The following is a 21,449-nucleotide window of genomic DNA, read 5'->3' on the forward strand; positions in this document are numbered from 1 at the left end:
GCGCTGTGGGTTTAACCATAGAGCCTAGGACTTGCCGATCAGAAGGTCGGTGGTTTGAATCCCCAAGATGGGGTGAGCTCCCGTTGTTCAGCCCCTGCTCCTGCCAACCTAGCAGTTCGAAAGCACGTCAAAGTGCAAGTTGATAAATAGGTACCACTCGGGCGTTTCCGTGCACTGCTCTGGTTCGCCAGAAGCGGCTTAGGAAGCTAATAAAGCGAGATGAGTGCCGCAACCCCAGAGTCATCCGCAACTGGACCTAATGGTCAGGGGTCCCTTTACCTTTACCTTTACTTCTATTATTTTCATTTATAATAATGTTGACCTGGATGGACCAGTGGTCTGACTCAGCCCAAGGCAGCAGAGGATGTCTAAGAGGAACCCGACAGTGGAAACACAGAAGGCCTCTAGGAAATGGAGCAAGGGGACAATGCCCTGAGAGAGACTTTGGATGCCTGGCAGTAAGCATAATGAACACCAACCTCGTGCATCAAAGAACTCATCATCGGAGCTCTCCACGGAGTCAGTCAGGATCCCGTGCATGGGCCACTGGGCGCTGAACCGGCGTAAATCAGCTGCAGAAGGAGACAGACAAACAAACAGAGAAAAGTCAGAGGAGTGAACAGATTTTTGGCTGCAACGCTGGAGTCAAAACAAAACATTTTGATCCGCTATGAAAAGTGCTCCCAATTAATCAGCCTGGTGAAATTAAACTTATTTTCATACAAGGACTTACAGAAACGGCCAACATCAAGCACCATATGAAAGGCAGGATCCTGCTCACCCATCCCACATGAGAACAGCTGCTTAAGAATTGGTACCCAAGTTTTTTTTCCCTCTGCCCTTCCTGTGCCTTTTCCCTTGCAAGTTGTATTTTCTTATATAGCATTCCTGTGGAGAATGGGATTGTTTTGTTTTAAGTGACTGTATGTAAGCCACTCTGGGAGTCTTGTTGGCTGAACACAGGGGTGTAAATGCTCAAATTTAATCATGTACATGTGAGAACAATAAGGCACACCTTATCCAAAACAACCCTTCATCCTCAAGGACACTTTTTTCACTTCTGGACTAGGGGGATTCCTCTCCCCTCCCCATTTTTCATATATACAGATTTACCTATCAATCAACTGAGTAAAACTGCTACCATTTCATCACTTATTGACACCTGAGAGTGCCCACCATGTCCAGAGAATATCATTGGACGATTTAGGACAGATATAAGAAAGCTCTTCTTCAGGCAGCACAGAGTTAAAATGTGGAACTCAGTATCATAGGAGGGCATAATAGCTCCCAGCTTGGATTGCTTTTAAGAAAGGATTAGACAGATTCATGGAAGAAGAAGAAGAAGAAGAAGAAGAAGAAGAAGAAGAAGAAGAAGAAGAAGAAGAAGAGAAGAAGAGTTTGGACTTGATATCCTGCCTTTCACTCCCCTTAAGGAGTCTCAAAGCGGCTAACAATCTCCTTTCCCTCCCTCCCCCACAACAAACACTCTGTGAGGTGAGTGAGGCTGAGAGACTTCAGAGAAGTGTGACTGGCCCAAGGTCACCCGGCAGCTGCATGTGGAGGCGAAGACGCAAACCCGGTTCACCAGATTACAAGTCCACCCCTCTTAACCACTACACCACACTGGCTCCCAGCAGAGGGAGCAGAGGGCTATTGATGGATACTAGCCATGATGGCTTTGCTCTGCAGCCATGCATCTGAATACCAGTTGCTGGAAAGGGCTCTTGTGCTCGGATCCAACTTGCCAGTTTCCCACAATAGGCCCATGTGAGGACAGGATGCTGGGCTAGATGGGCCATAGGCCTGATCCAGCAGGCTCTGCATCTGTTCTACACATTCATCCCAGAAAAGGAAGGCAGCCCAGGGGAGGGGCAGAGTTTGGAAGCAACTCTGAAGCTCATTGAGTGACCATGGGCCAGTCACCACCTCTCACACTAACCTACCTCACAGGGTTGTTGTGAAGATTAAATGAGGAGGGAGGACAAACTATGTATGCCACCTTGAGCTCCTTGGTGAAAAAGTTGGGAGATAAATGCAACAAACAATACAGACAGCTAGAAACTCGAACCCCAAGCTGGCTTCTCCTCTATTAATGTATATGATTTGGAAGTTTGGTTTCCAGCCCAAACATCAGGCACCCAAAGAAGTAAACAAGGGGCAAATCATTACTCATACAATAAGCACAATCATCAGTGAAGGGAAGCAGCAAGAGCCGCCAAGAAGATGAATCTTTTATCAAATCCACAGCCAACAACTCACCCCTTGTGTGCAAACACTGTGGCAAGTCAGAATTCTCTGGAAACGGGCAACAGTGCTCATTCCTGCTTAGAATTTATTAGGTGTGTATCTGTGCAAGACTTTAAAAAGCCCTCTGGTGGCTTGCAATGCATGATTCTTGCAAATCACTGGAGGAGTCTCTTTAGCTAAGAGGTAAAAATGCTTGTAGATTAAGTAGGATGAGTAACAAGGCAGATATATGACACTCTGGGAGAAAAACATTTCAGTTTCCACCTCCTTCAGTGGATCAGACATGACTCAGAGCCTGTCCTAAGACCATAGGAAGAGCCTGATGGATCCTGCCCTCACAGTGGCCAAATGGGAAACCCAGTCTTGTTCTCCACCATTCTAAGGTAGACCGGCTCTGTCCATGGAAGCTCCATTTAGCAATCCTAAGAAGAGCCCTACAACCGGAACAGGCCAAACAAACATCCTGTTTGGGCTCAGAGACTCAGCAGATGCAAGGGGAAATCTGAAAACTCCCCCAAGAAGCCCCCATGCCATTATTGGCACAGCCAGGCCAGCCATTAGGTAGCCTTCCTCCTTCGACAGCCTCGCTGTTCCCACTCCTCCTGATAAGCCCACTTAATGGCTATAGGATTTTATAAATGCAAGTTGTCTAATTATGGCTAATGAATGCGGCAGTCATGGATCCAATATCTCGACCGTTTTGCCTGGCAGGCACAGAACTCAGCTTAATCGCTTGGCTCCATTGAATAAAGTCCACTTAGCCTTAAGTGTTCCCAGACACACACGGAGCCCCTTCAAATTAAGCTGACGAAGCCTCAACTAATTGAGTGCTGCGCCTGATGAGGATAAATGTTTAGGCCTCCCTCCCAGCAGTGCTCCTTTGAATCGCCCGCTTGCCCTCTGCATTCCCCAGCCTCGAAAGCCAATGCCAGCTTCAGCCCCCCATCTGTAGGGGGTAAGGGAGCCCTTGCAGTGTGGAAGCAGAATGTCTGGGTCTCTGATCACCAAGAAACTTGGACTCTATTATGGCCTCAGCCTATTTCTATCTTAAGACCATGTCTCCTTTGGAGTGTGCAAAAAAGAGAGAGAAGAAACTCAACGAAAGAAAGAGGATGAATATTTGAATGGGAGTCCGGAATGTTTGACTGGCAATGCTATTATCCTGTGTTTTTCTTGCAAAGCTAACTTCTTGCAGTGTCTTATTAACCAGGTTGTAATAACTTTGTCATAAAAGCTGTTATGTACGATGACAAAAATCCACCAACGGCATACAAATCAATATGGCTAACCTGATCCAAAACACCCCCCCACACACACACGAAAACAAAGACCACCACAGCCATCCGCAAATGAATAACCACACCCTAGGCCAACCCCAACCTCTCTCACCACCAAAGGAACACAAGTGAACAGCAAAGAACCTGCACAAGCAACGCTGACACCAAACCCTACATAGAGTAAGTAAAATAGAAACATCGCCACACGACCCCCCCCCATCGACCCCCCCACCTCTTTCCCCCTTTTTTTCCTAACGTCTCAACAAAAGAAACTGATTTCCGGCGGGCTAGGGACAAAGGTGAGAGCTGTTTCCTAGTTCTGCTGGATCTCTCAGCGGCTTTTGACACCATCGACCATAACATCCTTCTGGACCGTCTAGAGGGGCTGGGAGCTGGGGGCACTGTTATACAGTGGTTCCACTCCTTCCTCCTGGGCCGTGTTCAGAAAGTGGTGGGGGGGGATGAGTGTTCAGACCCCTGGGCTCTCACTTGTGGGGTGCCTCAGGGTTCTGTCCTCTCCCCCATGCTTTTCAACATCTACATGCAGCCGCTGGGAGAGATCATCAGGGAGTTTGGGCTGGGTGTTCATCGGTATGCGGAAACCCAGCCAGATGGGCGGGGTATAAATAATATATTATTATTATTATTATTATTATTATTATTATTATTATTATTATTATTTATAAAAATGTTACATGGAGGGGGGGAAATGAGACATTGCACACACTTTTGTAAATCAACAAAATCTTTAATAATAATAATAATAAAAGCTGTTATGTATGCAAAACACCCTATCAGCTCAGAAGAGAGTCTGGCAAGTGGGGTCTCCTCTGACACAACAGCTGACCTAAGCAGACTTTTATGCTAACCACAAGGTGAAGGCTTGATTGTTCTTCTGCTAGAGCAATTAGAGAAACAGTTGCCCTGTTTGGGTGGCCTTTAAAAACCTAAGAATAGCCTGGCTGATAGATCAGTCCAGCAGCCCATCTAGTCCAGCATCCTGCTCTCACATTGGCCACCCAGAATGTCTGTGGGAAACCCACAAGCAGGACTTGAGCCCAAGAGCAACACTCTCCCTTCTCGTGATTCCCAACTGCTGCCTCAGACCGTGGAGGTTGAGCATAGCCATCACAGCTAGTAGCCATCAATAGCCCCCACCTCCTCCGTGAATTTGTTCAATTCTCTTTTCAATCCATCCAAGTTGGTGGCCAACTCCTGTGGGAGGGAGTTCCATAGTTTAACTATGTGTTGCATGAATGACTTTCTTTTACCTGTCCAGAAACTTCAAGCGTTCAGCCTCAGCTTTGGCCTCACACCTGTCCTTTGACCACAGCAGGGATGGCGGTAGCTTTGGGGTGGAGGAGCGTTTGCTTACCTGCAAACCAAATGGTCACAGGAGATGCCAGGAAAGCAAAGGAAGACCACCACCACCCCTCTGGTTGCTAGGCAACCATAACACTCTCTTCTCCCTGCATCCAACTGTCAGACAGAGCTGAAGGAAGGGGGCAGGAACAGAGGGGGATTATAAAGGTAAAGGTAAAGGGACCCCTGACCGTTAAGTCCAGTCGCAGACAACTCTGGGGTTGCGGCACTCATCTCGCTTTACTGGCCAAGGGAGCTGGTGTTTGTCCGCAGACAGCTTCCAGGTCATGTGGCCAGCATGACTAAGCCGCTTCTGGCAAAACCAGAGCAGTGCACGGAAACACTGTTTACCTTCCCGCCAGAGCGGTACCTATTTCTCTACTTGCACTTTGATGTGCTTTCTATTCTGCCTTGGACAGACCACAGCTGGAGTCCTGTGTCTAGTTCTGAGCATCATAATTTAAGGAGGATATTGACAAGCTAGAAAGTGTGTTGAGGAGGGCAAGCAAGATAGCCAAGTGTCTGGAAACCAAGCCTGATGAGGAACAGTTGAGGGAGTTGGGGATGTTTAGCCTGGAGAAGAGGAGACCGAGAGGTGATATGATAGCCACCTTCAAATATCTGAAGGGCTGTCCTTGGGAAGATGGAGAAAGCTTGCTTCCCTCTGCTCCTGAGGAGGGGAACCTGAACCAATGAATTCAAATTGCTAGAAAGGAGATTCTGATTAAAGCTTTCTGACAATAAGAGCTATTTGATAGAAGAACGGGCCGCATGGGACTGTCTTCCTTGGAGGTTTTTAAACAGACCTTAGGCAGCCACCTGTCAGGGATTCTTTAGCTGTGGTTCCTGCGTTGCAAGGGGTTGGTCTAGATGGCCTTTGGGGTGCTTTCCAACTCTTCGGTTCTATGATTTGATGATGGCCCAAGCACTTTGAACAGTGGGGAGGGCATGTTCTAGGCCCTAAGCCACAAAGATTGGGTCTGCAGAGGAGGAGGGCTAGCCCATGCGTGGCATTCTTTGTCATTACATTTCTGTCCCACCTTTTTCTCCAAGAAGAGCAAAGTGGGGCCCATGGTTCTTTCCCCATTTTATCCTCACAACAGCCCTGTGAGGTAGGTTAGGCCGAGAGGCAGTGACTGGCCCCCCAAGCCACCCAGTGAGCTTCGTGGCTGAGTGGGGATTTGAACCCTGGTCTCTCCCAGGCACTAGTCTGGCACTCTAACCACTACACCACCACTGCCTCTCTCTCTCTCTCCCTCACGGCACCAAACCAAATTGTGCATGGACACCTGAGATGAAACCTTCCATTAGGCACTCAAGATTGCTCCCTCTTCTCAAAAAGCCTCCTAGTTCCTTTGAAATGCTAAAAGCCCTCCTTCCTCAAGGAGGTGGACTGGGATGAGAGGCCTCTGCCTCCTGCTCCTCCTTCCTTTCCCCTGAGAGGGAAAAGCGTTCCCTGCTGTGGCGATTAGCTCAGGCTCCAGGCTCACCTCCGCCCTCGCCTGGGAATTCAAAACAGGCAAGAAGAAGAGGGGGGGGCGGCGGCTTGTGGAGCTGCTCGCTGGATGACTCATCCCCCAAATGGATATCTCTTTCTCTCCTTTCCCTGCAAAAAAAGCCACGCTGCTGCTATTAGATGGAACCCCTGATGGGCAGAACTAACCCTGCTGGGGGGGCCAAGCCCCGGTATCCCTGCCTTTGCAAGGGAGCCCATCATCATTTCCGGAAGGAGGCATCGCCATCGCGGGGGGGGGGGGAGAGAAGAAGAACTGAAGGCAAAAGACACAGGCTCAACTGGCTGGTTCCAGCCCTTTTTTCATAGACTCATAGAACTGTTGAGTTGGAAAGGACCCCCAAAGGCCATCCAGGCCAACCCCCAGCAATGCAGGAATCACATCTAAAGAATCCACAAGAGGTGGCCATTGAACTCTTTAAAAACCGCCAAGGAAGGAGAGTCCACCAGCTTCCAGGGAAGTCCGTTCCACTGTCGAACAGCTCCGGCTGTCAGAGAGTTTTTCCTAACGTTTAGTCAGAACCTCATTTCTTTGCCATTTGAATCCACTGGTTTGGGTCCTCTCCTCTGGAGCAGCAGAAAACAGCCCTTCAGATATTTGAAGAGGTCTGTTTCAAATGCAGAAGAGAGGTGGGATCATTCCAGAGCAGGGGTCAGCAAACTTTTTCAGCAGGGGGCCGGTCCACTGTCCCTCAGACCTTGTAGGGGGCCAGACTATATTTTTTGGGGGGGAGAGAGAGAATGAATTCCTATGCCACACAAATGAACCCAGAGATGAATTTTAAATAAAAGGACACATTCTACTCATGTACAAACACGCCGATTCCCGGACCGTCTGCGGGCCAGATTTAGAAGGCGATTGGGCCGGATTCGGCCCCCGGGCCTTAGTTTCCCTACCCATGTTCCAGAGCCATGGAAAAGAGGCCCCTCACCCCAAATCCTGGCAGAGAGCGTGAACAGAGCCCCCCCCCCCAATACACACAGCAGTATTAAGAATAGATCCATCTGGTTTTGGAGCTGAGGTGGAAGCCCTGCAGATATTTGGGCTCCAAACCATCAAGGGCTTTGCAAACCATGACAAACAACTAGCCCAGAAACCCAAGAGGCAACCAGGGTAGAATTTTGAGGCAGGTAGCTGGACAATCCCATCTCCCTGGCCCTTCTTATTACCTGGCAGCCATGTGCATTTCCCCTGGATAGGCACTAGTAGGGTTGCCATATTTCAGAAAGTAAAATTCCTGGCTTTCACGACATCCACAAAGTTGCTGAGCTTTCTTTAGGAAACCAGCCAAAATGTTGAGCTTTTTATGTGGACAAACCCAAACTTTTGAGCGAAACCTCCCCCAATAACGTACTGACGTTGAAGCTTTCGGAGCTGTTTCCGCATCGCCATACACCTGGGTTTCCCCTGACATTTTGCCAGTTTAGCAAAATTCCCCCCAACGTCATTTTTACATTTTTACATGTCAGGAATTGTCCTGATGTATGTCAAGCCTGGGCACTAGCTATATTGTAGGGGATTGGACGAGATGACCCTCGGGATCCCTTTCAACTCTACTATTCTATCATTCAATTATATCATGCTGCATCCAATTAATTAAAGGTCAGCCTCCATGCCAAATATCATTTTCTGGCTGTGGCCCACACCTGGATGCAATCAGGTCCTTACAAGCCACATTAAAAGTAATTTTCTGGGCATTTGCCAACATGCGGAAAATGCCCAGCTGTGGAGATCCTGAGAGCTGAGCTGGGCAGGCATTTATTCAGGGGCTCTGAAATGCAGCTCTGCCCCCGTGGAAAGGAGCCCAATGGTTCAGGCCAATGGCTAATCTAGTCGATATGATACGATATGATACAATACAATTGTCATTGTCTTTGTCAATGACAATCTTTATTGTCATTGTCTCATACAGAACAACAAAATTGAAAAAATCTACACCAGACATTCAAAAACCAACAAGCCTGATATCCCAACTATCCCAGCCTGGTTAGCCCCTAAAAACTCTGATACCCCATAATTGAATACAATATACTCACAGAGAGACTACCTTACACTGCGTTTAAAACCAAAATCGCATTTGGATAGAAACTGTTTCTCAGGCAGCTAGTCCTAGTCTTTATAACCCTGAACCTTCTTCCAGAAGGCAGAAGCTGAAAGAGATCATTTCCGGGGTGTGCACTATCCTGCACTATCTCTGCAGCTTTCTTATGGCACCTGGAAGCATAGATTTGATCCAAGGTGGGAAGAGTGCACCCAATTATTCTCTCCGCAGTCTTTACAACCCTGGACAGCATTCTGTCTTCACACAGCACCCTCTTCACACAGTGGCCAACTAGAAGCCCCAGTGGAAAACCGGAAAGCAGGATGCGAGCCTTCTCCCCTCCTGTGGTTTCCAGCATTCAGAAGCATTACTGTCTTGACTTTGGAGGCAGACCATAGCCAGCATGACTAGTAGCTATTGCCAGCCAAATTTGGGTCTCCAGCTGTTTTTGGACTACAGTTCCCATGATTCCTCGCCACTAGTCCTCCTAGCTAGGGATGGTGGTAATTGTAGTCAACAGACCAGCTGTTTTGGGGACTCAAGTTTGGGAAACGCTGCTCTATAAGAACAAAGGGGACTGCCATGACTGTAACATGGGATCTCCCTGCTGAGTACTGTGGGGAAATCCTTTGCCCGTGAAGTTCTCAACAGATTACAGTCACTCACTGACAGGGTCTATCCTGAGTCATAATGAGGCTTTAGAGCTCAGAGGTTAACAGTCGACATGATTTTCTCACTGCAGCAGCTGCAGGAGGAATGCCCAGAGCAGAGATGCCCCTCATACATCGCCTTCATAGACTTGACAAAGGCCTTTGACCTCAACAGCCAAAGATGACTCTTCACACCATTCAACAAGATTGGATGTCCACCTGAGCTCCACAAGATGACCATGTCCTTACATACCCTTGCAGAGGGGTGGGCAGCCAGGTCCACTTGCTCTGAGCCTCGGAGGGCTCAGCCGGCTGGGGAGCCCTGCTGGACTTACGCCAGGGGCAGCAAACTTTTTCAGCAGGGGGCTGGTCCACTGTCCTTGTGGGGGGGGCAGACTATATTTTGGGGAAAAGAGGGGGGGACGAATTCCTATGCCCCACAAATAACCCAGAGATGCATTTTAAATAAAAGCTCACATTCTACTCATGTAAAAACACACGGATTCCCAGATCCGGCCAGATTTAGAAGGCAATTGGGCCGGATCCGGCCCCCAGGCCTTAGTTTGCCTACCCATGACTTATACCATCATGCCAAGAAGAAGACTCCCATCCCAGACCTCAGGCAAGGTCTGCACTGGCCTGCTTACAAGGGAACAAGCACTCTCTCCATGCCATGCAAAATTTTATAAACTCTCTGGTGATTTCCGAACTCTCATCTCAGGACCATCCAGACTTGGCAGGGATGCTATTCTGCATTACAACAGGGAGATGGGGGACCCCCACAAGCACATAATAGGCTTCTTAATTGCAGGATATATATTGCAGATGGGGGAGGGAGAGACTTCAGGGTCCTTATCACTGCTAAGGAAAGGATGATAGTTGTCCTATCCTCTTTCAGTGCTTAATTTTTACCATACAGTGGTACCTTGGGTTACATACGCTTCAAGTTAAATACACTTCAGGTTACAGACTCCGCTAACCCAGATATAGTACCTCGGGTTAAGAACTTTGCTTCAGGATGAGAACAGAAATTGTGCTCCGGCAGCACGGCAGCAGCAGGAGGCCCCATTAGCTAAAGTGGTGCTTCAGGTTAAGAAAAGTTTCAGGTTAAGAACGGACCTCCGGAACGAATTAAGTTCTTAACCCGAGGTACCACTGTAAGTCACAACTGAGTCGCATGTTCCCATTGGTATCAGTCAGAGTGTCGGACTAGGACATGGGAGAGATCAGGGTTCAAATCCACCACTCTGCCATGAAGCTCGCTTGGTTACCTTGGGGAGCCAGTTGCTGCCTCTCAGCCTAGCCTACCTCACAGGTTTGATGTGGGGATTAATTGAGATGGGGGAAAGAACCACATACACCGCCTGGAGCTCCTTGGGGAGAAAAAGGTGGAGCTCTCAAGGCAATAAATATACACTAAGAGAGTGTGTGGAGTCTCCTCCCGTGTCTTGGACACGGGGAAGAGGCAAGCAGAAGTCGGGGAGGGGAGGCTGAAGTTGTGATGGAGAGGCCTCATTCTGCTCAAACCTGTGGAGCTAAAAATAGACCTGGCAGCAACGGCGCATGCTGAGGAGGGGAGAGGGAAGCACCAGAGAGAATGTCAATGAGCCGCGGCTGACGCAAGGAGTGGCTGCGTTCTGGAGCACAGCGCCAACTTCCAGGGTGACATCAGGGGCTAATTCGGGTGCTGGTGATGCAGCTTCACTCCCAGTTCAGAGGCGGCAGGGAAGGAGGGGGAGAGGGAGAGGGGAGGAAGAAAGGAAAGCTATGCACCGCTTCTTTTGTCCCTGGCAGGGCCTACGACAGGAGGGGGAAAGCCACTGGAAAGGGGGCATCCTCTACGGTTTAGTGTGGCGGCATCTACACTGTGGAACTCTCTGCCTATTGAAATCAAGCAGGCGCCTTCGCTGTTCTCTTTGGGGCACCTGCTCAACACATTCTCATTCAGACTAGTTTAGAAAGCTGGTATGAATTTTGACCCATTTTATTCTTTAAACTTTTTGCATGCTTTAAGCTACTGAAATTTTCTCTTTCTTTGTTGTCTTATTTTGTCTTTTTGTACCACTGCTTTGAGGTTTGTTTGTTTTTGCAATCAAACAGTGTATGAATTGAATGAAATAAATATGTTTTATGTGGTTCTGCACAAAATGTAGTATTTCACTTTCAACACACGCGCAATTCGGATGAATAGCCTTCCTCCATGAACCAAGCATTTCCAGGTCTTTCTGGCTCTGTGTGGACATTTGCTCCTAACAAGTGCCCTGCTGGATCAGGCCATCTGGCCCAGCATACTGACCAACCAGCTAGCCCAAAGCAAAGCCCACAAGCAGGACTGAAGCAGAATTCCACCACTCTCCCCTCCTGTGTCTTCCAGCAACTGGTAGTCAGAAGCATCCCTGCTTCAGATGATGGCTGCAGTGCATACCCATCGTGGCAAGTAGCCATTGATAGCCTCTCCTCCTCCAAGAATTTGTTTAACCCCCTCCTAAAGCCATCCACGACACGGGTGGCACTGTGGGTTAAACCACAGAGCCTAGGACTTGCCAGTCAGAAGGTCAGCGGTTCAAATCCCCACGACGGGTTGAGCTCCAGGGGTGAGCTCCCGTTGCTCGGTCCCTGCTCCTGCCAACCTAGCACTTCCAAAGCACTTCAAAGTGCAAGTAGATAAATAGGTACCGCTCCGGCGGGAAGGTAAACAGCGTTTCTGTGCGCTGCTCTGGTTCACCAGAAGCGGCTTAGTCATGCTGGCCACATGACCCGGAAGCTGTACGCTGGCTCCCTCGGCCAGTAAAGCGAGATGAGCGCCGCAACCCCAGAGTCAGACATGACTGGACCTAATGGTCAGGGGTCCCTTTACCTTTTCCTAAAGCCATCCAAGTTGGTGGCCATCACTGCCTCCTGTGGGAGGGAGTTCCGCAGATTAAGTCTGCACTGCATGGACTTTATTTTGTCTGTCCTGAATCTCCCAACATTCAGCTTCATTAGATGTCCGAGCGTTCTGGTATTACAAAAGATTATGCCCTGCACAATTTCATGATTTTTTTTTTAATTATGCTGCATCTCACTCATCTAACCATCTAGGAATCTAGACAGACTGCCTCTGGGCCTGAAGGTTCTATAAGAGCATCAGAAGAGTCCTCCCTGGATTAGGCCAATGGTCCTTCTTATCCAGCACCCTGTTCTCAAAGTTGCCAACCGGATGCCCCTTATGGGAAACCCACAAGCACAAGACCCAGCCCGTCCTGTGGCTTCTAGGAACTGGTATTCAGAAGCATCGCTCTGCCTGTGGAGGCAGACAGCATTGCCATCATGGCTGGCAGCAGCCTTCTCGGCCTCCATGAATGTGTCCAATCCTGTTTTTAAATCCTTCAAAGTTTCTGGAGAAGGGTGCAAAGCCCGTTTCGCCATTGCAAGCGGCCCATCGACCTTCCCTTTGAAGGCGGCTGTCAAGGGAGACACAAAGGAGGCTGCTCAAACTCCTTCGGGATGGAGAAGGTCACAGACTCTCGAGAAGCCCCACGCCTCATTTTCTGCCTTGGGCAGACAAGGCGCCTCCTTCAGAGCTCGCTCCGCTGACGGACACAATGCCAGCCAGTAGAGAGAGAGAGAGAGCTGAGCGCCACTGGCGTCTAGCCAGGCCGCCAGGCTTCCAAACACCCTGAACTAATGTTTATTTTCCCAGAGCTATTTTCTCTCTCCCGTGCAGGGAGGTGCCTGCGCACTGGGCTCCCTTCAAATATCACCACTAGTGCAGGAGGCAAGAAGCCCAGCAGACGGTGGCAGGAGGGGGTGCTCAGGAGCACCACCATTGCAGCGATGCAACTGGGGCAGCGAGATACAGAATGAAATTAAATGTTATTTGGGGGTGGGGTGAAAGCCACAAGGAGACAAGCCCCAACACTGGCACTGGTGGGAATCTGAGCCCCCCAGATGATGCTAGACTCCCATCCCCCATGGCCACTGACCCTGGGTGAGAATTTTTCCCCCTGAATATCAGTTACCGGAAACCATGCAAGGGGAATCACAGAACTGTAGAGCTGGAAGGGAACCCAGTGGCCATCTAGTCTGACCCTACAATGCAGGAATCAGAATCCCTGACAAATTGTCATCCAATATCTCTTCAAAATCATCCCACGCAGGAGTGTCCACCACCTTCCCAAGGAGCCCGTTCCACAGCTGAATGGCTCTTACTGTCAGAAAGTTCTTAATGTTGATCCGGAATCTCCTTCCTTGTCAACTGAATCCATTGGTTCAAGTCCTCCCCTCTGGAGCAAGAGAAAAGAAGCTGGCTCCGTCTTCCCACGTGACAGCCCTTGAGATATTGGAAGGTGGCTGTCATGTCACCTCTCTTGTCTTCTTCTCCCCAGGCTAAACACACCCAACACACCTTATTCCTCGTAAGGCTTGGCCTTGACAATCTTTGTCAGCTAGCTTAGAAACTAGAAAACTTTTCTATCGTCAACTCGGTTGACCTCGTCTGCACACGTTCCAGCTTGTCAACATCCTCCTTAAATGGTGGTGCCCAGAATTGGATACAGGACTCCAGGTGTGGTCGGACCAAGGCAGAAGAGAGAGAGTTGCTCTTAACTCAAATCCTGTTTAGGGGCTTCCCACAGGCATCTAGTTGGCCACTGTGGAAACAGGATGCTGGACTAGATGGGCCATTGGCCTGATCCAGCAGGGTTCTTCTTAGGTTCTCATGATGGGAGTTGTAAATGTAATCTAGCAACTTCTGGCGGGCCAAAGGCAGAAAGCATCCCAAAACATAGGGAGACAGAAAGCACAAAATTTAGCTGCAAAACCCCAATTTGATGTGGCGATCAGGGCGATCAGGATCCTCCATTTCTTAAAGAGTCTCTCCCCATCCCTGCTACCTCCACGACTGTTTAGAGGCATCGCTGTTCTCCCCCTCCAGCCTAGAACTGCTTTTTTACAAAACCCTGAAAGATTCAGGGATTCAGACTTGATTCTACCACCAAAGCCAGGAACAAATCCTGCAAATGCTGATAGGGTTCCACTTTTCCAACCTCCCCATTCTGCCTTTTCTAGCGGGGGAATATGTGCCCCTGCAACAACTCCCATCACCAGCAACTCCAGCATCACTATCCCTGAACACTGGCCATGCGAGCTACTGTGATGGGTTGGAGGGGGAGCCTGGCAACATGGTGTGAACACCATGAGCAGATCCACACCATACATTTAAAAAACATCAGGTGCACATTTAAAGCCCTTAGCAACATGGGACTTGTTTACCTGCAAAATCTCCTCACCCCATATACACCTACTTAACAATGTCAATCAGCAGAACTGAGCAGTGTTACAGCTGCCACATAATACCCATTCCACATTTGTAAGCAATTGGTCCTGTAGTATGGCAGCTCCTGCCCTTTGGAACTCCCTGCCTCTTGACAACAGGCAGGTGCCTTCACTGAACTCTTTTCAGCACCGGCTAAAAACAGTTCCGTCCAGAAAGACTTCCGGGTTGGCGCCATCGCCGAATGGCGGACTCCCTCCGAGCTCCGGAGGGAGCCGGCTCGGCAGGGGCTGGGTTTTACCGCACCGGCGATGCGGGGACCCTTAGAAACCACGGCCACGGGGGCCGTGGACTTGGAGACTCGGCTAGCACCGCTAGCGCCCTCCCGACTCGTGAAGGAGCCTTTTTAAAGGCTACGGATCGGGTGCCGGGGAGAAGCGTGGTGCTTTGAGTCCTCTGCCATCCCTGCCGAGCGAAGCCGCATGCCATCCGGCGGAGAGCGCTGACTTCTTCCATTGAGAATTTGGACTTTTAACAACAACCCGTGAGTAAATTGGAAATCGGGTTTAAAAGAAGAAAAATTTTTTGGATTTGAGACGAGCGGGGGGGGATCTAAAAAGGAAGTCAGTCCCCCTCCCTATTGTAGACATTTTAAAACAAGGATTGGGAAGCCAAGGCCCAAAAAGAACGGTATCTTTGCTAAAATCAAGAATTCCATGATGGGAAAGTACAAGAATTGTGCTGGAGGAAGAATTGAAGGAGAAGGAAAATGCACCCCCCTCCCTGGGAACCGGGGCGATTGAGGAGTGAGCCTGGTGAAAAGAGCCGGTGATTTTGACAGCTGTCAAAGTAGCTGTCAAAGTCGGAATTTTAAAGAGGATTTTATTACAAGGACCTTGCTGGTCAAATTTGTTACAACTTGATATAATTTGTTAAGACTTGAATACAAAATGGCGAAAATACGGAGAACAATCGGATTTTTGGAAACAAAGTTACAACAACCCCCCTAGAGGAGCTTCGGGACATTACAAAGATGGGCGTAAGCCGGGAAAAATACAACACTTCGGAATTTCACAGAACTGGTTATCTCCTGGGAAAGCTGCAAAACTGAAACTGAATCTCGTCTACAGGGTGTTTAGACTAAAAGGAGACAACAGAATACTTTACTGAAGAAGGAAGGGACTGAACGCAAGTTTTTGTTCCTGAATAACAACAACCCATGTAGAGTTACTAAACTTCTGAATAAGAAAGTTTTAGCAGCGGAACAAGAGGAAGCTGGACTATAACCTTGAAAGAACAATGGGGGGAATTTTATAATTTGACATTTTTAAAGATTTAGGAATTAATTTTTAAAAAGTAATCCTAAAAATGGGAAATAATTCTGCAAGGAGTTGGGGGAAAAATGGGATTGATGGACTTAAGACTTCCAGGCTGGAAACATAGATTGGAGGATAAGGGAAATTAAACCGGGGAAGGGGAGGGAGAATTAGAATCCAAAGGCTTGCAACTATTTTCTGAATTGGTTTTCTTTTTTCTAATATATTTCTTATTTTTTTATACTTTTATTCTGTGTGCTTTTACTTTAATGGGAAAAAAGGGGGACATTGTGGAAAGAAAAGGGGGCGGGCTATGGGGAGAGATCTTTTGCTTTTTTTTATCAAGGGTGTTGTATAAGGTTTGTATAAATTTAAATTTGAACAATGGGGTATATAAATTGTGCTTTAAATCAGAAATAGAACTTGTGGAAACAACAATATGAAAGGGGAATACGGTAGGGGTGGGGGAAGGGGGGAGTCCCAGAAAGTGGATGTCTGAAAATAAGGTTCTGAATGTATCTTCATAATTTCTTTTCTTCTCTTTCTGTATTTTGGAAACTTCAATAAATATTATTTAAAAAAAAAAAAAAAATAAAAACAGTTCCGTCCAGATGTTTAGGAAGTTGTTGAGAGTCTCGATCTGTTTTTAGTCTACTGCTATTTTAACTTTTTGAAAGTTTTAAAGTATTTGTTAGTTTCTCTTAGTGATAAACTTATTTTATATATATATAAACTGCTTTGAGGGTTGTTGGGGGGTTTTTTTTACAATCAAGCAGTGTATAAATTTTATGAAATAAATATAAATAAAAATCATGCCCCCCCCCGCAAGAATCCTGGTAACTGTAGTTGCCCCCTCAAATGAGTTTTGATTCCCAGTAGCCTTAACAACCTACCATTCCCAGAATTCCTTGGGGGAGGTCATGCGATTTAAATGTGTGTGGGGTGCACATTAAAGGTGGATTTGCCCTAATAGGCAGGCCAGCAGCCAGTTTGGGGCCTTTTCAAAGGGAGGTTGGGATTCACGACTGCATGGGATGTGCTTCCCAGCTGGGCCACAAGAGGTCCCCACATGCAGCAGCAGCACCAGGTCCCCAGGGTTTCCCTGTAGAGCTGAAGGCAATGCAATCAACCTGCCTCCTATTAAACCATCTTAAAAGTCTTTAAAATTAAATCAACCCGCAGCACACACTAGAGGCTTTGGCCCTGAGCCCAGCAGAGGGCGGAGGCGGGCAATCTCCTCACCCACCCAGTGAGTTCCAGTGGGAGGTAGGAGAGAGTAATTGCTCATCAGTCCACACCCTATGCCATCTCCAGTCAAAACAAGCCTTGCCATTTTATTTCCTAGAGGGCTTTTAAAAACCCAGAACAGCAGCAGAGCAGAAAGAGAGGGGGTCAGAACGTGGCAAGGGGGTTTCTGTGGGGCTCCACTTCCTTGGGTGGGCAGATGTGGTCCTCATTGCCTTTTAAGAACATAAGAAGAGGCTCCTGGATGAGGACAATCTAGCCCAGCATCCTGTATTCACAGAAGTCAACCAGCTGCGCCCAATGAGCCAAGACCCCACACAAGAGCCCTCTCCCCTCCACTCCAAAAACTAGTATTCAGAGGCATTGCTGCATCTGACTGTGGAGGGGGGAAGATAGCCACCATGGCTAGTTGACAGCCATCTCCATCCTCCATGGATTTGTCTACCCCAGGGCCGGCCCACCATGAGGCAAGATGAGGCAACTGCCTCAGGCAACAGCATCCACAGGAGTGGCAGGTCCAGACTCCAATGAATGCATTGCCCGGCACTGCTTCCACGGTGCTAGTGGCCGCACACACCTTGCCTTCTCAGCAGCCCCTCTGTGAACAGGAGGCCCTGTTAGTCTCCTCCCACCACCTATTGCTGATAATCTTTACCCGCCACTCTTGTTCCTGGTGTAGATCTCCACACTGCCTTCTTCCCTGGCCGTTTTAGAGGAGCATCGTTGTGTGGTGCCAAAATGCCTTGGGCCAGCCCTGGTCTAACCCTCTTTCAAAGCTATCCAAGTTGGTGGCCATCACACTGCCTCCAGTGGGAGGGAGTTCCACAGTTTAACTCTGCTCTGCGTGAGGAAAGGCTTTCTTCTTTCTTGCCCTGAACCTTCCAACGTCCAGCTTCGTGGGATGCCCGCGATTTCTGGTGCGATGAGAGAGGGAGGAGCGTTTTTCTATATCCACTAGAGAAAAGCTGGAGAATGGAGGAGGGGAAAGGGCTCTTGTGCTCAGGTGCTGCTTGCAGACTTCCCCTGATAGGCATCTGGGGGTGGTGGGCACTGTGAGAACAGGATGCTGGGCCACCAGCCTAATCCGGCAAGCTCTGCTCATGTCCTTAAGATTTCGAGTGCATTTGCCTGTGATGGAGTTGGATACAGCAGGTTGGGCAGAAGGTTTGGTGGTACATCATTGCAGGTCGGTCGCACTCAGGGGCAGAACTGCAGAGCTTCCTTTGGGCTGCAAGCTCCCATCCTTACCTGCCTGTCTAAAGGGAAGTGGAATGCTGTCTGGAGTCTGTCTTTGGAGATGGGGGCTGCTGCTCTTTCCCCCTTTCCTCCTCTTCATCAGGTAGAAACTCATCTGTGTCGACCAATGAGAGGGAAATGACACCTTTATTCCAGTTAATGGTTTGTGGCCAGTGGCTCAGCAGACTTCACCTAGGGACGCTTAAGAACATAAGAAGATCCTGCTGGATCAGGCCAAAGGGGTGCTATCTCATTCAGCATCCTGTTCTCACAGTGGCCAACCAGATGCCCGTTATGGGGAAACCCGCAAACAGGACCTGAGCGCAAGCCCAATTCTCTCCTCCGGTGGTTTCCAGCAACTGGTGTTCAGGTGCATTGCTGTCTGTGGAGGCAGCGCATAGCCATCTAGCCATCAATAGCTTTCCAAGTCCAATCCTATTAGCAGTCAATTACTGGAGGAAGAATTCATTTCCATCCAAATTAACAGAAAACAGATTGAGTTGTCTCTCCCCTCCTCTCGCCCAACACACACACACACTTTCTCCCTGCTGCTGCCATCCCAAAGGCAGAAGCCAACCACCCTCCTTTGCCCAGGCAGATTCCGCCTTCCTGTTCCTCCTAGGAAAGTTTGGAGCACAAGCGGTATTTCCTGTTCTGCGAGGTCAAAGCAAAACCCTTGGAGCAAAAAATAAAATAAAAGCCACATTATGTAAAGAGGCTCCCCTTAGCTGCCTTCCTGAAAGCCCACAACAAGGATCCAGGCAGAGACTGGCCAGAAATCCCAGCAAAGTCAAAATGTGGCATGCTTTTTTCTCCTTTGCACTTTCGCCCAGGAGCTGTTCTTCCTCCTTCGAAACAAGAATCAAGGAGGAGGAGACAGCTAGTTAAAAGAAAAAGAGAAAGAAAGAAAACGTTTAATAAAATGAGGAAGATGTCCACCCCCACTTTTCTTGTTTTGCAAGGCAGATGAGCACAGACTAAGCTCTTGACCTCTAATGGCATGAACAAGAAATGCTTTTTAAAAATACAATAGAATTACAGTGTTGGAAGGTCCCTCAAAGGTCATCCAGCTCAACCCCTGGACAGCACAGGAAATGCACCCACTACTATAGCATCCTGGAGCGGAGATGGCCAGCCAGCCTCTGATGATGAACCTCTTAGGAGCACCCACTACCCTTTCAGATCCAGCATCAAACAACTTGAGTCCAAATTCCTTTCCTTGTGGTTGGAATCCCCTGCATCAGGACCAGCCCTCCTGAAGACATCTGCTGCAGCCACAACGGCCTGGCCCCATGATGCTCCCAGAATCATCAGGTAGCCTGACACACTTGCACACTCATCCTACACCAGTTGGCTCAATCCCCATGAAAGCAACGGCTGGAGGAGGCGGGGGCATCCTCCCCTGCAGCAAAAAAAAAAGGGGGTGTGTGTGAAAAAGGCCATCTCTTTGCTACAAACATGGTTCTTCAAAGGAATGATGCAGGGACATCCTATAACTGACAGCGAATGTTGATTGCACACTTAGGGTGCAAAATAATAAGATGGAAGACGGAGGAAGCCCTTAGCGTGAAACAGCAGCTGCTCAGAGATGAACCAGAGAGACAGAGTAAAGTTCTGGCAACAGAGTGGGAAACAGACCTCCTTGCACCAACACAACTGACCCCTTTCTCATCCCACTGCCCCCTTGCTTCCCTAAACTCCTGCACACTGCCCTATAAGAAACATTACTCAGAAGTCTGCATACCCCACTGAGAAAGACAGCAATGCAATAACATTTGAAAGAGTAACAATTAATTGCACATTCATTCAAAATCCAATTAAAACCATTTAGTTTAATCAATTCAGCAACTGCAAAGCGATACCAGCTTTTCAAGTCTGATAGGCGCTGACACCTCCAGTGCCCTCCTGGCACCCTCCCAGGTAATCCCATTCTCCCCCTTCCAGGGGGTGGGTAGGTGGGATGTAACCACACACTTTGGGAACCACAGCCTTTGCATTGTGCTCCAGGGCCACAGCTCAGCCTTGTCCATGGGGGCTCCTTCCATAGCAGGATGCCTGCATGGCTGAACTACCCATCCAGGATCTCCTGTGACAGAGGTGGGGGGGTGGATAATAGCAGCAGGAGACAGAGCTGAAAGGGTCCCCAGATTCCTCCCTAAGCAGAAACGCCTGCAAACCCAGCTTCTTATTTTGGGATGCTCAGCTAGGAACCAACACTACCTTTTACGATCCTGGCCATCTTGATCTCTGGAAGGGCGACTGGTGGATGTGAGCTCAGCAAGCCAAAGAGGAGGAAGGATCTTTGGCAGGAGGAATCTCTCCCCACCCACCCTCTGCTTTTTCAAAAGGAGGATCCACCAGGGGGTTGGAAAGTGACCCCCGTCCCAGCTCCAGATGTGAGCCAGTTTCATAGTCTGAGTTTGTGGAGAGACAGAGACCTGTTGGAAAGCCGTAGGGTGCGGGCGAGGGGGGTTCTCAGTGGGGCCTCTGCCTGCTGAGGGATTTGCCTCCTCCGTGCTCAGCTGTTACAAAGATAGCCTGACTTCCCCCTCCGCTTTCGTCCGGAGGAGGCCAAACCCAGCAGGGGCGCGACGGCTAGAACTTCTCCGGCGCTCAGAGAAGCACGTAGCCATTATGCATCTACAAACCACCCCCATCCCCAATTAGGCTTTGCATCAGGCGGGTGGAATTGAGGAGACTTAAGAGACCTGCCAGAGCGCAGGCTTCCTTCCTTCCTTCCACGCTCGCTGGAACATTTCCTCTGCTCAGGCTACAGAACAGCAGCAGAATGGACGGGACGCAACAGAGGAAGACATCTCTCCAGAGCTTTGGGGAGATACTGGCCCCAAGGCAGACTCAGAGCAGTCCTGGCAAGCTGTGGCCCAGAGTGGCAAGTAGCCCTCTCGGCCCAGGCAGGCAGGCCACACCGTGCTAGCCTGGATAGGCCCCTTATGCTCGCCGCCGCCGCCGCCAAAAGCAGCCCCCAGCCCACGCAGCCCCACCGTGGACAGTGGCCTTCTGGCTCCAAACCTTCACCCCTTTGCACAAAGCACCCACAACAGTGTCAGGAAGTCCCCTTGCAACTGCCAGAACCACAGGTCTTCCGCCACACACCCGCCAGCTTGCTCCCTGTCTGCTTAGGAAGAGTCAAACCTCGTTCATTCCAGGAGCAGGGGGAGGGGGGATCAGCCCCACAAGGGCATTTTGCAACCCATGTGGAGGGTGGGGAGAGCAGAAAAGATGTCGGAAGTATTTATACACCGCTAAGCAGCACAATAATTCCACAGCAGCATTCAAGGATAAAACC

The 21,449-nt window shown here is 49.1% G+C and overlaps 1 protein-coding gene across 4 annotated transcripts in view; it reads right to left on the bottom strand.

Moving 5' to 3' along the window:
• PITPNM3 (PITPNM family member 3) overlaps window positions 1–21,449 on the bottom strand; it is a gene marked incomplete at its 5' end in the record, with an annotated part of 67,957 nt that overhangs the window by 45,331 nt on the left and 1,177 nt on the right. Inside the window, 2 exons of one of the 4 annotated variants that reach the window (XM_083588411.1) lie at window positions 480–572; window positions 18,155–18,257. In XM_083588411.1, the coding sequence (XP_083444537.1) occupies window positions 480–572; window positions 18,155–18,257 (196 nt within the window). Of the gene's footprint in view, window positions 1–479; window positions 573–4,795; window positions 4,818–4,899; window positions 4,983–18,154; window positions 18,258–21,449 lie in introns of those variants that run through there. The other 3 variants (XM_083588413.1, XM_083588414.1, XM_083588412.1) reach the window with 3 other exon arrangements.

The sequence above is a fragment of the Podarcis filfolensis genome (genome assembly GCF_964270895.1).
Source record: "Podarcis filfolensis genome assembly, chromosome: 15".
In the NCBI taxonomy this organism is placed as follows: Eukaryota; Metazoa; Chordata; class Lepidosauria; order Squamata; family Lacertidae; genus Podarcis; species Podarcis filfolensis.